This window comes from Neopsephotus bourkii, unplaced genomic scaffold (assembly GCF_033783945.1).
Source record: "Neopsephotus bourkii isolate Nb327-2 ecotype Australia unplaced genomic scaffold, CSIRO-AGI_Nbou_v1 NB_357, whole genome shotgun sequence".
NCBI lineage: Eukaryota > Metazoa > Chordata > Aves > Psittaciformes > Psittacidae > Neopsephotus > Neopsephotus bourkii.
In genome coordinates, this window is record NW_026900863.1 from 179,234 (window position 1) to 195,216 (window position 15,983).

The following is a 15,983-nucleotide window of genomic DNA, read 5'->3' on the forward strand; positions in this document are numbered from 1 at the left end:
GGGCAACATCCCACCCCCAGACTTCATTATTTTTATCCAGTTGCTTCTTTCTCACATAGTCCCACTTTGAGAAATTTATTCGAGTCTATCAGCTACACTCCCATAAGCTAGTATTAATTGTGTAGATATCATACATACTGATGTGTAAGTGATGTAGCTGAAGGGATCAGTTCCCTTTCAAAGGTAGGCTACACCTTTGGGCAGGTGCCATAACCTCCCACTTGCAGAAGGGCACAGCTAAAACTGCAGCTGTGCTCCTGGAAGAGGCTTCTCTCCTGCTTCACATCGGCAAAAATTCATCTCTAACTGTGAGTCTGTGAAGCAGAGCTATGAGGATGATCCTGAGCTAAAGACAACTGCAAGGACAGACGAGAAAAACCAGCACCAAGTTCCACATGCTCCCAAAGGATGCGTTTCCAAAAGCCAGCTGTTGGCAAGAGGGACAGATCAGGCTCAAACAGGGCAGATGAGGTGCAGCAACCACTTGGCTTTGCAGCCCAGAGCCTACTAAGGCACCTACGTCTTCATCAACAAGGCAGAGGCAGAACAAAACTACTTGGCTGTCAAGCAGGAAAGACCACACCACCTTCAGGGCACCAGCTGCAGGGATGTCAAACATGATCAACCGCTCCCACCCGCCAACAGCTCTGTGGGCCAGGAGAAGTTGCCAGTGAGCTGGAAGAAACCTTGCACAGGGACCAGGACACTTTGTCTTTTCGGCCAGTGGTGAGCCTCAGGCAGGGCAAGACAATGCTGTGGTGAAGGGTTTGCCTTACCTGAACTAGACACAGAGCATAGCTGAGCTTTGACCACCCGTCCTTCACCATCGCAGGAACAGCACAGGAGACACACCACCTGGAAGGTCTCATCAAACAGCAGTCTGGTTTGGGCAACATGCTCAACATATTGACAAAAACTTCCCTGGACCTACAAAGCTTCCCTCCTGGGATGGATTCACACTGCGGCATGCCCAGCGGCTTCATGACAAACCCAACCACAGCGTTATCAGAGCGTGCCACTATCTGATCTCACCTATGAAAACACTGCTACAAATCTAGCAGCATTTCTGAAACAGAAGCTGCAATATACTCTTATTAAACCCGATTAAGTAATGTATTTGTTTTAAAGTGTGCCCACCCAGTGCTCCACACACATTCATTCCACCAGTTGCTTCAAGCAATCACCGAGTGTTACACCCCTCACTCTTGAGGTTGTTTCCACAATAGTAATTAGATCCTCATTAACAATTTTCAATTGTAAGGTAAATCAAATGCAATAGCCTACACAGGGACTCTCAACTTGTGTTCAGGGAGCCTGAAGACTTTAAAGGAAGACATGTTAAACACCACAGACAAGCTGCTTCTCAAGAGTTTGGAGGTCAGCAGAGGGACCTGTCAACAGCCACTTGCAACCTCTGGCCTAACCACCAAGCACAACCCAGGCACAGAAACACCATGTGCCTGGTGGCCACAAACACAACGCCCATCACGTAGCACTTGATGGATATCCCATGTTCCGGTTCATTTCTTGAGCCCCTTGTCCCCAGAGCACACTTTTGCCCAGTGGGAGGTACTCTGAGGGGTATGAATTCTTCTTGTCTCTGCCCCTGCTTTTGTTGCTGTTAAGAAAGTCTGAAGAGCAGATGTTCAAACACAAATACTCGATGCACATCATCCTCAGCCAACATCTCTCAAACGGTACCTAACCCAGGTGAGCATCCTATCTCCTCACCACACTGACTTTTCACATTTCCACCTTACTGCTTTCCAGGAAATACTCTTAAAAACCAGCAACACAAGTGCCAGAAGCCCCTGCTGCCAGTTGCATGACCCCTGGTTCCAGTGTACTGGTCTCCAAAACCAGTGAGCAGTGTGGAGAGGGAGAAGATCCTCCTTGGTTGCTCACAGAGATCACTTCTACCCAGCCTCCTCCAGCATTTACTGCCTCCACCCCTTCAGTTTCCCCAGTGGCAAATCAACCCTGTCGTTCAGACTGTGAAACCATCAGTGCCACGGGCCATGGCGATATTTCAAGGAGAAAAAAGGCACCCATAAATCCTTTCTTGCTCTGGAAATTAACTGGGTTTCTCCTCTTGGAGGTACTAACACAGCAGATCTCCAGCCGCTCCCAATCCTCCACCCCCAGCACTCCTCTGAACTTCCCCAAAATCTCTCCCACATGAATCAATCTGAAGGCAAAGCTGGCCAAGCCTTCCAGCCCCCACCAACCAATTCCATCACTGTGCCATCAGGTCCTGCTTCCATGCTGGTCTCCAGGTCCACCAGGAAAGCAGCTCCCAGTATATTCCCTGGGAGAGGGGCTGCTCAAGTGACCACCCATGCTTTACCTGGCTTGAAGACATCACCTGTAAGGCTGCCCAACTTTCTGTGGAGCAGCATTGGAGTGACCCTGCTTAGCACTATCCATTTTTCTCTAGGCTTGCAAGGTTTGGAGATTGTTTCAGATAAGCATCCTCAAGCTTGCATGCTTATCTGCACCATCTCCCAAACAGCTTTGATCTGCAGGATTTGGCTGCAGCTCTCAAAGTTATCTTGAGAAAGCTTGTTCCGGGGAGAGTCGTTCTTCTGATTAACAAGAAAAAGCTTTCTTAGTGGCTTTGAGCATTTTCAGGCCTGGCTGGCATCAGTGAGTGTAGCCGTGTCTGCACACAGAGAGAAGGAACGAGCTCCTCCTTAAAGCTTCACTTGGGCTCAGTTCTCATTTTCACCAAAATCTGAGGTTAGTTAGCTCATCTTACTTCTTTTGCCCCCCTTGCTGTTCCGCTCTGACCACATGGGTTGGTCTGTGGATACAGGTTCACACCTTGCGTTTATATGTGGCTTTACATCATCCACATCATCTGCAAAACACCAGGCAAAGCTGGCTGGACCAACCTGGAAAACACGTTACTGACAGCCTGGGAGAACTACACAGGGAAGGGAGAGGGATTTGTCCCACTGAGGGCAAGGTTTGAAAGATACAGTGTTGGATTAAATAGCTGAAACAAACAGCCCCTCTCAAAACCTCTGGTGAAGGAAATACAAGCCACACATCAGTACGTGTGAATTGAGTCAGGTGCTAATTTTCCAGTTTACCTTCTGCTTGGCCAAAGCTTTAGGAAATACTTGTTGGGCTGAAAAGGGTCAAATTTAACTCTTGCTCTTGAAAAATACCAGTGTGGATTTGAGGATTCTCCCACTCAGTCCATCATCACCCATGTACGATTTCTCCCTTGTGGGAGCAACAAGGGAAGAAGACAGCATTAAGGAAAAGGAGGAATTACAGAATTAACAATGAAGATTATAGTGGGGAAGCTATCCCAAACATATCCTGCTGACCTCATATGAAAGATAAATATGCATTAGAAAACCCACTACTCAGGAAGGGGAAAGAAGTGTGAACAGCAAAAGTATGTACATGTGTTTTAAATAATTTTTTTAATTGTTGAGGCAGTAATACTTGGTTCATGGAACTGCAATATACAGAGAGGTGAAATAAATAGCTTATATATATATAATATATATAATATAGCTGGTTTTAAAATATTCCCTTATCATTGGTGTACTAGGTCATCTTGTAGTCACTTGAATGTAGTTAGCAGCATTCTCCAGAACTGAGCATAATGCAGGATCACGGAGCCGTGACACCTTATGTCGTCAGAAAGGTTACAGAAGATCGATGCGTCGAGAACTCCACGGAAACTCACTCACTGCAGCACACACCATCTTGTCTTGGGCCGGCGGGCAGCAGACAATAAATAGATTACTGCAAAAACCGGCACTTTTGGGGGCAGGGTCTCTAACTTTGGGAAAGAACTTTGGTTTTCTTTGGTTTTTTATTTCCTTATCTTTAATAATTACTTTGTTTGTTGGTTTGTTTTTCTTTTCCTCCTCTGGGGATCTGCTTGAAAAGTTGTCCTTTCCAAAAAAACAAAAGCAACATAAGCACCTGTGTGTCATCAACAACAAGAAGTCAATTTAAATAGAGCAGTTCGGTTTGTTTTTCAAGTCACAATAAATCCCTAACAGCTTTTCCCCAGCGTTTGCCATCTAGTCTTTTATTCCTTTTTTTTTATTTTTATTTTTTTTTAAACACAATGTACAAAAATAGAGCTTCTTCCTTATTTTTAATGTAAAAATATTCCTCTGGTGCAGTTTTTTTTTTTTCTTTTTCATGGTTTATTACTGTGACACTGTTTGTTTTTTGTCTATTTTTAACTGGGGTTGGTGGGTCGTATTCTCTTAGTCCTCTTGGTGACTGTTGTGTACTTGAAAGGTTTCTGTATCTCCACTTGCCCCTTTGGGTACCTCTTCATGAAATGTACATCTTGCTGGTTTTCCCGGGTCTTGGGCCCTTTCCGTGGCCTCCCTTTTTTGGTGAATCCAACATACCAGCCTGAATACTTTGCTGACATCAGTGCCGTGTAGTTGTTTTCTAGGACTTTCTCGATGAAGACACACTCCTTGCTGGTGCCATCGGGCTGAAAAAGGGAAAAAAAGAGGAAAAAATTAATTATCCAAAATGCAAGCCCAGCGACCAAAACCCGATTTGGCATAAATAAAATCATCACATCTGGACCTTGTTTTGCGTTCAAACATTGTTAATAGGAGCCGTAACGAGCATCAGCTGAAATAAAAATGAATAAAAAAGTATGAAAGCATGAGATCATCATTTCATTTTTTAAACACTGCTATCCAAGGAGAGAAAGATGTTTCAAAGACGGTTGAGTTTATCCAGTCCAGCTCCTTCAATTCCAAGGAAAGCAAGATATTTAGCTTTGCTTTTTCCACTAAGAAAGGAGGATGAATTGAACTTGTGCCAGGAAAATATCATCCTTCATCAGAAAAAATAAAACAAATCAGAATTTCATATAGGCCAAACAAAAGTGTTTCCCCTTCTACCCCTTTGCTATGTTTTATGAAAAATCTTATGGACTTGCATCCATACTACCCAAATCCCACTAAAATAATTACAAGCCTTAGTCTAAGTCTTCCCAGTGCCTTGAATACAAACCCTTGGCAGCATCCTGGACATGATACCTGGCAAATGAACCTCATGTGGAGCTCCAGGCATGAGCCAGCGGGGAGCAAGACATGTTGAGATCCCTGACCCCACTCAAGTCCTTGGGACCCTGCAGAGCCCTGAAGCCAGCAGTTATTTCCCAGCCACACTGCACACCTCAGGCTCAGCTCCAACTCACATCCCTGATGCTGATGTTGTTACAACAGTAGTGGAAAGGGCTGTTCCATGACGGAATGACTGCCCCGATGAAACAGCATCCCACCAGCACACTTATGGGATTGCAGCTACAGGACGGAGTGCAGCAGTGTTCTCAGCCACCAGTCCCACCACAGCCTCACTGCCAGAGCGGGTGACCCAAGCTCCTGATTTTACACCGTGTCTCAGAGTAGGCTTTGGTTTGGAAGGGGGTTTCATTTCTGGTGGCAAAAGGGACACGGTCCTTCCCCTTTCCCAAACTTTCAATCTCAGCCTAAAAGCAGCCACACAAAGCTCAAGGACCTGACTTAGCAAGGCATGCCCCTAAATTACTTTCCTCCTTGCAGAGGGAGCTAGGATTAGCACAGTACTGGAGGCCAAAAGCTCCTGAGCATGAGTGCGGCTCCCCAGCCACCCATACTGCCCTGACTCCTTTCCCAGTGCAGCCACTGGATTGAGATGTTGGCAAACAGGACTCAGCTCAGCTTGGTGATCTAGACTAACAGACCCAGAACTGGACTTTGAATGCAGCAGCACATGGATCTGTGGCTTTACACATCACTGGAGAGAGTTGCAGCATCACTCAACAGCATCTTTAAGCCCTTCAGCATAAAGAAAATTATTTTCACATATAATCTTCTGCCAAAAAATATGTTTTGCCCTTTAACTGCTGAGATACTGGTGCTTCACCTAGAATATCATATGTTGTGTACAGTTTGTTTTATGTGTCAGAAGATATTACAGAGCAGACACAGGCTTACTTCAGCCCTGGGTGTTTTATGGAACCCAGACAAGGATAAGCACAGCATGGAGCATCATACAGAACCTAATCTAATGCTCAGGAAAGCCAAATGAAAGATTTTCATCATAGTACTAGCCCAAACCAGCTCTTCGCTGAAGTAAAATAATTAGTTTTTCAGTACTGCAGGCCTATGCTTGCACCTCTGATTCCCAGACAACCATGTACAAGCTACAGAGGTATCTGTGAAATGGGAACCATCAGGCACAGCAACCCAAGCTGGAGTCACACAGGCAACAAGAGAGGAAAAGCTTTACCATCACCAGCCTCCAGGACCAGCCATCCCTTAATACTTTTAGCAGAGCTTCAATTCAATCCATGCAACAGTATGCGATGCTTACCCTAAAATCATTAATGCACCATCCTGCCTAAAGGGTCTCATTACCATGGGCAGGTCTCATTAAGGGGGCATGGGAGGATCACAGCAACTTCTGCATCACACATACTAACCCAGGGTCCGTGATCCCTATACATGCCCCTCGTACAGGGCAAAACCAGCTCTGCCACAGGACCAGCATTCTTCATCCCTGGCTAGGCACAAAGGTCCTAATTTTATCATCTACAACTGGAAGCTCACAGGTGCTTTAATGAATGGCAGAACTGGGCAAAGTTCAGTGGTTCCAGTTCCGGGGGGGGGGTGGGGGTGGGGGTGGGTGTTCTCTGAGCCCTAGTTTGATCAAAGCCACATGAGTGGGGAAGGGGGAAATCAGTCGACACCACGGGGTTCCACCAGGTTTCAATGGCAAGACATAAAACCAGCCCCAGGTTTCTCAGGGCTCAGCCCACTACAAACCCTTCCCCAGTGAATGGCGAATTCTTAAACAATACCATGGCTAAGTTTCAAATCCACCCAAACCCAGGTGCTGATGAGCTGACCGGATCCGTACCGCAGGGGGAGCAGGTAATTGGAAGGGCTGTTTCCCGCACACTCGTGGAAAGGTCCTGGATTTGAGCCCTGACCTTGTTGCTAGGAGAATTAAAGCGCTTTTTTTGTGCAATTTGGGAGGTTTCCGCTTGTACTGCAATGTCAGTTTCTCATGGAAAACCAAGACCGGAATGAAAAGAAAACGTGTGTGTAGGAGGGGGAGTTATTCTATTAATAACAAAAAAGTATTTATTTATACCTCCAAATTTGCCGACAGAGCCTAAGACGGAGACAGGAGGTGGAGGAATAACAAGGTGCAACTTCAGGCCAACCTCAGGGCTAATTTGAAGTAAACAAGGTGCATGAGATAAAATAACTTGGTTCTGGAAGAGGAAGAGCTAAATGATTTGATAACACGAAATTGCAGTAACATTTACAAGTACCCTGAGATAAATCAGGATAAGGACCTGACTTCCCCAAACAGAGCATTCCTGTATGTGCTAAGACACGTCAGAGGCAGACAAATGATTTTCAGATATTCACAAGATGATTTTACAGCATCTGTTGTAATTCCCAATAGAATAAATCGTTCACACACGTTACCTACACCATGGAGAGCTGGAGCTCCATTAGGGGGAAAGGGTTTCTAGGGTTTTCAATGACTTTTAAGTGTCACTTTGTTTTCATCAGTGACCATCACATCAGGTCTTATCATGTCCCTGTTTAAATGGCAGTAAAACACTCATTGGGTCTGTCACACATCCCCTTGCCCCTCCAAAAAGGGGAGGATGGAAAACGGAGACAGCTCTGGGTGACCATCTCCCCGTGCTTGCCCTTTCCCAGGAGCTCCCAGTGCAAATGCTGCTAATATGGGGCTGCACCCTCCACTGCATCCTCAGCTGGGAGGTGCTGCCAAGCCACATTTCATGCATACTTAGCTATCAGGATGCACCTTGCAGAGCGCTCGCCCTTCAAAACATGGAGGCTTGTTTTGAACTGATGCTTTAAAATAAAGAAGAGCTCTTGAAAGCCTAGGAGCTGTGCAGGAATCGCCTGGCCTGGTGTGATGCCACAGCCACACAATGAGGACTCACACCCACCATCATGGTGTCCCACATGTGCATGGCGGATGAGCTGCTCCTGCATTTCATTCACCACCATCCCACGGGCAGCATCTCCAGCCGAGCTCCCTGCTCAGAGTGGGGTGAGATCCTCCTCATACCTGTCACAAGTGACCCCCAAATTGCCAGGTTTGCCCCCAGGAGCAGCTGCCTGACCCTGTGACAAGACCATGCCACCACGGAGGCGACACCTTGCAGGCTCAGCTCTTTGCAGAGGTAATTCAAAGCACTTTTTGTTTAAGGACAACCTGGGCAGCCATGGGAAGATGTGGTATCCACTAGCCAGGCTCCTGATAAATGCCTTATAAAATGCCTGCTTTAAATGACACCTTCCACAGAAACCCCTAGGGCATCACCCAGGTCCAGGCAGAGGCAAGGGACACCAGGAACTTGCACAGCCTAGGCAGCATGAAACATGGGCTCCAGCAGAGCATCTCCTCTAAATAATAGCTGGGAACCAGCTCAAAGTGCCCTGAGTTTACCAAGGAGCAGCACCGGGTTGTTTGTGCAGAGCATTTGGCGACAGGCTCTCCAGTATTAAACGTGAAACACATTGAACTGACACTAAAGCAGAATTAAGTGCCAAAGCATTTGCTGCTTCTACAATTACACTCTGGAGCGCTTTGGTGCTCCTGCTCTCCTTTTTATGACCCAACTTGGTCTTATTGTAGTTTGGTTTTCTCGTTTTAAGTTCTCCAAATGGAAAGGATCAAAGGGCTCTTTGTTGTCGTGGCAGGAGCGCTCCTCGGAGCGAGGCATTCCTGCCACTAACAGCTTGCTGCTCAGGGGGAATTCACGGCTGCCTCTGTGCCACCAGCCTGAGCCAAAGCATTAGCAGGTGCAGCAGCCACCTCCTCCCCATTAGCCTGCCACACTAAGCCACCTGAGCAGCTTTTTATGGGAAAGGGAGGCCAGGGCAGGTTTTCTCATTTGTGCTTCACAAATCTGGCTCAGTGGGCACCGGCAAATCCAGACTTCACTCGGCTTTTACAGCAACAATAAGCTCACGCAAGCGGCTCCGGTAACACCGCGGTGCGGGAGAGATGCCTCCAAGACTGAAAGGTTTCTCTGTTTGCAAAGATCAGGGCATGAATTAAGCCCTATGAGCTAGGCTGTGTTAAGCTGTTGTTAGCTAAGCTGATGTTAAAACACTTCCCCCCTCCTCAAACGATGCCGCAATTAGAAGCTCTCTGGGTACTGAATGTGCTGATGATGTGCTGCAAATAATAACAAACACCAAAGCATGGAACGCGGCTGTGACGACCCGGGAATGCCGGCTGGGCACAGGGCACAGCGAGACTCCACCTTTCAAGTGAGAGGAGGGGGGCTCTCCCGTCTAATTATCACCCTTCTGCAAGTTCAGCCCCCCAGGCTCAAAATCAAACTGTGGAAATACCAGCCCTCCATACAAGTGGGACCGATTCCCTCAGCAAGCAAAACAAACCCCTTCTTCCTAAAACCCCTGGAGCATGCCTGAGCAAAAGGTTTCCAAGAGCACATAGGGTTTTTTCCAAGGAAAACCCTTGAAAACAGATCCTTTCTGCATCCCTTCCTACCCCTCCACCGCTATACAGACAGACAGGGGGGTTCCCGAGCAGTGGTACCCTGCCATGCTGGATCTCACACCACCCCCAGGCGCGAGGTTCACCCACTGAGCTTTGCAACTACTACAAAGGGCTGTTAAAATTCCCCTTGCACACTGGCACTGTTACATTCACATGCTGTGTTATCCGGAAGAAATCCTGCCCTCTATTCCCTAAATTTCAGTGTGGTAACAGCAGGGATTTAGGGAGATGTGCAGCTCAGAAGTCCCAGTAAACCCCTCCTGAAGCATCCCCAGCTGAAGGCCAAGGGCCAGTGCACCCACCATCACTGATAAACCCTATGAAACCCCAGAGCTGTTTCCACAGCATGTTCCTAGTGATATATGATTTTCAGGAAACATATTATTTCTCTGGTTATGCACAGACAGGCAATGCTCAGAGCCTCCTTCAGACCCACTTCATGTGGCTTGGAAAATCCCGAGTGGAAGAAGGTAAGGCAGGAGCCATGTTAACATTGAAGATCTTAGCACTGCCACCTCTTCCTCTTCACATGAACACCTTTTAGAGGTAAGTCAGAAAGCATGACAGAGAGGTGGGTACAGTGGCTGCCAGATCCAGCAATGCTGTGGGAGATACAACCAGCAAATCTGAGTGCTCTGGCTGCTGGTAAGCTGGACCCAGCCATCCTCATGCACTTTGTAGGCATTATCAGAACAGATCCATCATATGCATCCTGATGCTCAGCATCCTGGATTTACGACAAAGCATCCTGACCACAGAGACACCTCTTGACCCAAATGCACATTCTTGCTCCTAGACGGGGCTGTAAATCAGTGAAGCTGCATCTATAACTGCCAAGAGTTACTCAGCTTCGTGCGTGCTTCCTCCAGCTCTCTGGCCTCTGAACCTGCACAATCCTCTGAGGAAAATACTTAGGAGTCGTGATGGGCAGTTCAATAAAAGTGTCTGCCAGAGCAGTGGAGAGGTTAATTATGTGTACAGGACATCTAAGTGCATTCGTGGAGCAGGAGAAGTAACACAAAACCCACGCAGAGGAGGCTCTCTGAAGAGGGCGCATCTCCAGCCAGAGGCCCAGTTGCAAAGTGGCATCACCCAGGTTTGCACCCATGTGCACTGGGTGTACATCCCCCTCTCTTGAAAGCACACCAACATGGGCATGGTTGTGCATGCATGGGGCAGGACCTGCAGGCTTTGCAGAGCCCTGGCCCTCTTTGTGCCAGACACAAGCTGCAAGCACCAAGGAAGGAAGATACTGGCTTCATTTATTTTTTTTTTCCTTCTACCTTTCATTCAGAAATTCTACTTTTTCCATTTCCACTACTTATGTCTAACTAATATTTGTTCAGTAACCCCCACACTGCCCTGGAAGAGCAATTTGTCACAGGATAAAAGGAGGATACAGAGTTGAAAGGAGTGTTTGGAAGGAGAAGGAAGCAAGGCTGAGGTTACTCCAGGACACGCCTTCTAACCTGATCCTTCCATCACAGGCACTTTTATTGCCAACAGTACATCAGGACAGCACACACCATCATTAGAGCAAACAAGGCTGGCACCATCTGGAATGATGCACATTGGCTTAATAGAAATTCCCAGTACATAGCTACATGTACTTACTATTAGTGATGAGAAACATCACTCACTTTTAAAAGGGACTTCATGAAACCAATAGAAAAATGTAGAAAAACCTAACCTGAGTCAAAGCGGTGGGTCTCCTGCAATAGGAAGCTACTGCTTCAGGAGATCTGAAACCACAGGCAAGTTTCAGGCATGACATCTGAGCAGATCTATGGCATCTACTGTTACTTGTGCCTACCTGATTCAGTTACACACATGCTTTTAGGTGCTTCTAGGTGCTAAGTATGGTAAGAGCTGGGAAAGCATTTTTACCCATCCATGCCACGTACAACCTGTGGGTTAAATGCACTGGTGGGGTTTGCTGTGTTTCCTTTTTGAGCAGACATTTTAGCTCCACAGGCTAGTCCTGAACTTTCTCTAGAAGCCAGCTAAGAGCAGCAGCATATTTTGTGTAAGCATAAATTCATTATATAGGTACCTATGCCACCATAGGGTTTGGGGATTTTTTAATTTCTTTAAAACATCAGGTCTAGATGATGAGTGGAGCAAGAACAAGAACAGTTGCTGATCCCATAGCAGGTCTGGTAAATCCCAAATTTATACACATTAAAACAAGCATACACACCAACTTTCTAAGTTATCATCTCAAATGAGTGCAATCTCATTCAGATGACATTCTGGGAGTGACACCGGTTTCCCTGGGGCAAGTTTAAATCAGTGGAATTCAGGTCCAAGAAAGGTCACTGATTGTCTGCAGGATGGCATTAGTTCTCTTCATGTCAAATTACATTACTAAGAAATAAGAGAAATCCATGATCAAATCAAGTGACATCCATAAAAATGATCACACAGAATTGTTCCAGCCCATGAATGACCAGCTTCTGTCCGTATAAAACAAATGCAAGGCTTACCATATTTATCCTCCCTTAGGAAAACTTAGCATCTTTAAGTACCCGAAAGACAATGACAGAAAATGTCAAGAACAAAAATGTGTTTAAGCAAGACCTACTTTTCTTTGACCTTCACTGGCACTGTAATGACTGTATCAAATGAACTATCTTTTGCTACTCTTGGAGCATAGGTTTTATTCTCTATCTCAAAATTAGCCTCTGTTCTCACTTCATTTCCAAAACCAAATTGAGATTCAAGTAGAACAGTCCTTGAAGAGCAGGATCCACCTGACTGTGCATCTCAGCTGCATCCAGTTGAGGAAGACAAGACTGCATTGCTTTGTTCCTTGTTGCAAGTTAAATACATCAGCATATTTGCAAAGTAAAGTTTAGAAGAAACATCACCCTCATCCTAGAGATGCTCAAGACCAAGAAAAATTGCAATTGGCAGATAAGATGCTCTGAGGGAAGCAATTAAATTCAACTTGATACTTGTCAGCACAAGATGCATACAGCATACCCTCGCCACCAAAAGAGGCTGAGACATGACCAGGGCTCAGGGATCCCCTCTCAGTAATTTTAATTAACATTTAACCTTAGGGAACTGAAATATTCCACCATGACACACAGCTGCAGCCACCAAGAACCACAGGGGACAGGACGTTAGCAGCATTATGGTGACACTTGCTCCCTGAACACAGAAAGGATTAAATTAAATTATCATGTAGCTTTCAAGAAAGTGGTATTTTTAACCTGGCAGGGGATATACAGCTACCAGCCATGGAATAGGAAAAAGATGTAAGGTCAAGCTTGCAGGTTTGGTCTGCAGTGTGGCAGCCTGGAGATAAAGGGCCAGCATTCACATCCTCAGCTGAGCAACTGTGACTCTCTAGAATAAAACCAATATAATGAAGAAATTTGGTTTTAAAATAAAGCGACCTTTAGCTTTATTTCAGAGCTGACCCTTAGAGCATTGTGGCTGTGCCAAGGAGCCTATGCTAACTGAAGATGCTCATATACAGCTAAAACATTATTACAACAGCCTCTTGATCACATGGACTGGCCCAGGAAGTGAATGTATTAAGTACTGGTCCCATCTTGGATGTTCCCACTACCATCCAAGAAAGCCTGGCTCACAGGATTCACAGTTCAAGCTATGCAGAGCTCCTCTATCCACAGTTTGGTTAAAGCAAAAACTCCTGTCCTTGCTCAGCCTGAGAGGATCAGCATCCACCCGGCGTGCTTAGGAGACTGCAAGAAACAAAGGTAGCACAGAAGGGCTTCACATAGATCTTAAATATTCACATTACTCTTACAAGATCTTAGGTGACGTCCAACCAACACTGTCCATGTTCTGCCTGGCAAAGCAGATAAATTCAACCGCAGCAGCACACTGTGGACATAAATGTGCCTAAAGATGTGCTCCATTTATGAAACCCGTGACCTAAATCCATCAGACCGTGCAGGTAAAATGAACACGCAGCACTAACAACTGGTCAGCAAAGGGAAGACAAATGCCTGTGTGGTGGCATAAGCCTCTCTCTTCATTCAGTGCCATGAATACCACAGTCTTCTGGCTCACACAGCTTTCAGGGCTTTGGCATCCAAGCTTATGTGCTCACGCAGACTCTGTTAAGAATTGATGCAGTTTTAACCATTTGTGAAACAAAGGGGTCTTCCCCATATCAGCATGTTTCTTCCCCATACCAGCATGTTTCTTCCACCTCCTCAACTTCTTGTGCCCAAGCACTGCCAGTGTTCCCCACCTACCCCATTCTCTCTGCAAACTCCCTCATGTCTCCTTCCCAAGCCTTGGAGCTGCTCAGTATTTAGCAGTATGCACCAAACTGCTCTCCCTTTTCTGCACACAGAGCTTCCAAAAGACCTCTCTCCTCTCCTTGCTATCCCACAGCACTACAGAACAGCTCGGCTTCTTCCACAATATCCATTACCCAATTCACATCATTTCCCCTTCTCCTTCCCACAACCTCCAGAGAAACGTCTGTGCAAAACACTGCTGTAAACAGATCATCACAACTACAGGACCAGGACAAGGCCCATTGCTCATAGCAAACATTAACGCTGCAAAGGTCCTGTGAGCTCACACAAACTGCTACCACTTTGAAGGAACCGCGGCAGCACCAGAACCCATCCACTCTTGTGCCAAGGCAGCCTCAGGGCAATAAACACTGGAAAGTAGTTTCACTGGGCTCAACCATAAATGGCTTCTTGGGAATCATTACTTGATGTGCCATCCAGAGCAAGGATTCCTGGAAAAGCCAGGTAACGCTCAAGTTCTGATGGCTGCCTCTGCTCAAGGGCAGGAGCTGTTCCTGTGGGGCTGGAAGCCAGCACAACAGTACCCACCTCAGGTAGTGACACCCCATCCCTGTGCCACCTACAGCCTCATCACGGTGTGCAGTCATTGCAGCCCCTCAGGGAAGGTGCACAATGGCCTTTGGACAGGTCTTAGCACATTACACCTACCAAGAGGTAACACAACTATTGTGTCCACACACCCTGAGCATGCGGGGTAACAACACCCCTGCTATAACATATACCAGCCCCTCCTTGGGGAATTCTTCTGACATTTCCAGCACTGTAAATATTTGAAACTTCAGTAAATGAACCAGACAACAGAAATTCCACCAGCATCCACCAAAGTTTGGATGGGATGCTTCAGATCACCCACTAATAGGAAAGGAGCAGCTGTGAGAGGTTGCAGTGTTACCAAAAGCCTCTTAATATTTGGAGAATGGAGGAGCATGATTGCTGATTTTAGCATCCACTTCTGCTTTTACTTCATTCTCAATCTCAGCTTCTAAGTTTTCAGAGCAATAATTCAGGTGGGTTTTTTGTTGTGCTGGTTGCAGGAAAAAGCCTGATGAGGTGAATACAGAAGATCCTAACAGCTCAACTGAAAGAAAACTGGGTTTGACATCTAATTTGCAATCCTGCAGGCTCAGATTCAAGACTCTTTGACATTTGAGGCTGGTTTCAGATCAGGTCCCTGTTCAAAGTATGACAGTGTCCAAGGCTGCTTGGCTCCATTTCCACTGAAGCCATTTATTCAGATGACTTAAAGTAAAACAGACTCACAGAGGAGCAAAAGCCTGGGAAGAGTTCACTTCACAGAAGGATCAATCCCACCCTATATGAAGAACCAGATTGCAGTTAAAATGAGATCTGAGCAAGATCCAGCAACAGCCATGTCAAGTTTTGCTTCCACATGAGATGCCAAGTCAGAACAGTTTATGGCTGCACATGTCAGAGAGACTCCTGCAAAATGCATGTTGTTAAACCCAAAACCCCGCTAATTCTGGTCATGTTTTTGTTGCAAAATCAGCATTCAGTCACAGAAAATGTTAGGTTTTACAAGCCCTTTTCAAGCAACCCAAATACTGTGTAACTCCGGGAAAAATCCTGGATAAGCATCAAAACCCTGGGAAATGCAGAGTTCTGCCCCAAATCCAAAAGGCAGTTAGGCATGCATTTCAATATACCAGCTGAAGAGGAAAACCACCTCATTTACTGCATCAGTTTCAAGCTGCAAACCTCTGAGTGCCCCTTGTGCTTGCCCCTTACCTCCCAACATCTCAGCAGCACATTCGGCTGCCAGGACAGACCCCAGCAAGACCTGGAACAGGACTGGGGCATGCAGCAGGCCTGAGGCTCGGAGCTATCCCTGAGTCTCCTTGTGTCAGGCTAACACAGACCATTGACCTTACAGCAAGACACTGGCTTCCCTCCACCAGTGTTTCAAAGGTAGCTTTCTCAAGAAAGCTCAACCTCAGCCTTGGGCGAAGTCAACTGATGAAAAAGCTGGTACACGGAGAACCAACCTCGTGTCTCCTACCCAGGTAAATCTCCTTGTCCTACAAAGCATGGCTTCCACTGAACCACCTGGAGCTCCTGTAACATAACAACCTTCTGTAGAGCCAGAGGTATCCT

General features: G+C 46.3%; 1 protein-coding gene across 1 annotated transcript in view; it reads right to left on the bottom strand.

Moving 5' to 3' along the window:
• Positions 1-3,414: 3,414 nt before the first annotated feature.
• FGF18 (fibroblast growth factor 18) overlaps positions 3,415-15,983 on the bottom strand; it is a 71,188-nt gene continuing 58,619 nt past the window's right edge. The window contains exon 5 of the mRNA XM_061348399.1: positions 3,415-4,480. Coding sequence (XP_061204383.1) covers positions 4,214-4,480 — 267 coding nt within the window. The 3' untranslated portion in view covers positions 3,415-4,213. The remainder of the gene's footprint in view (positions 4,481-15,983) is intronic.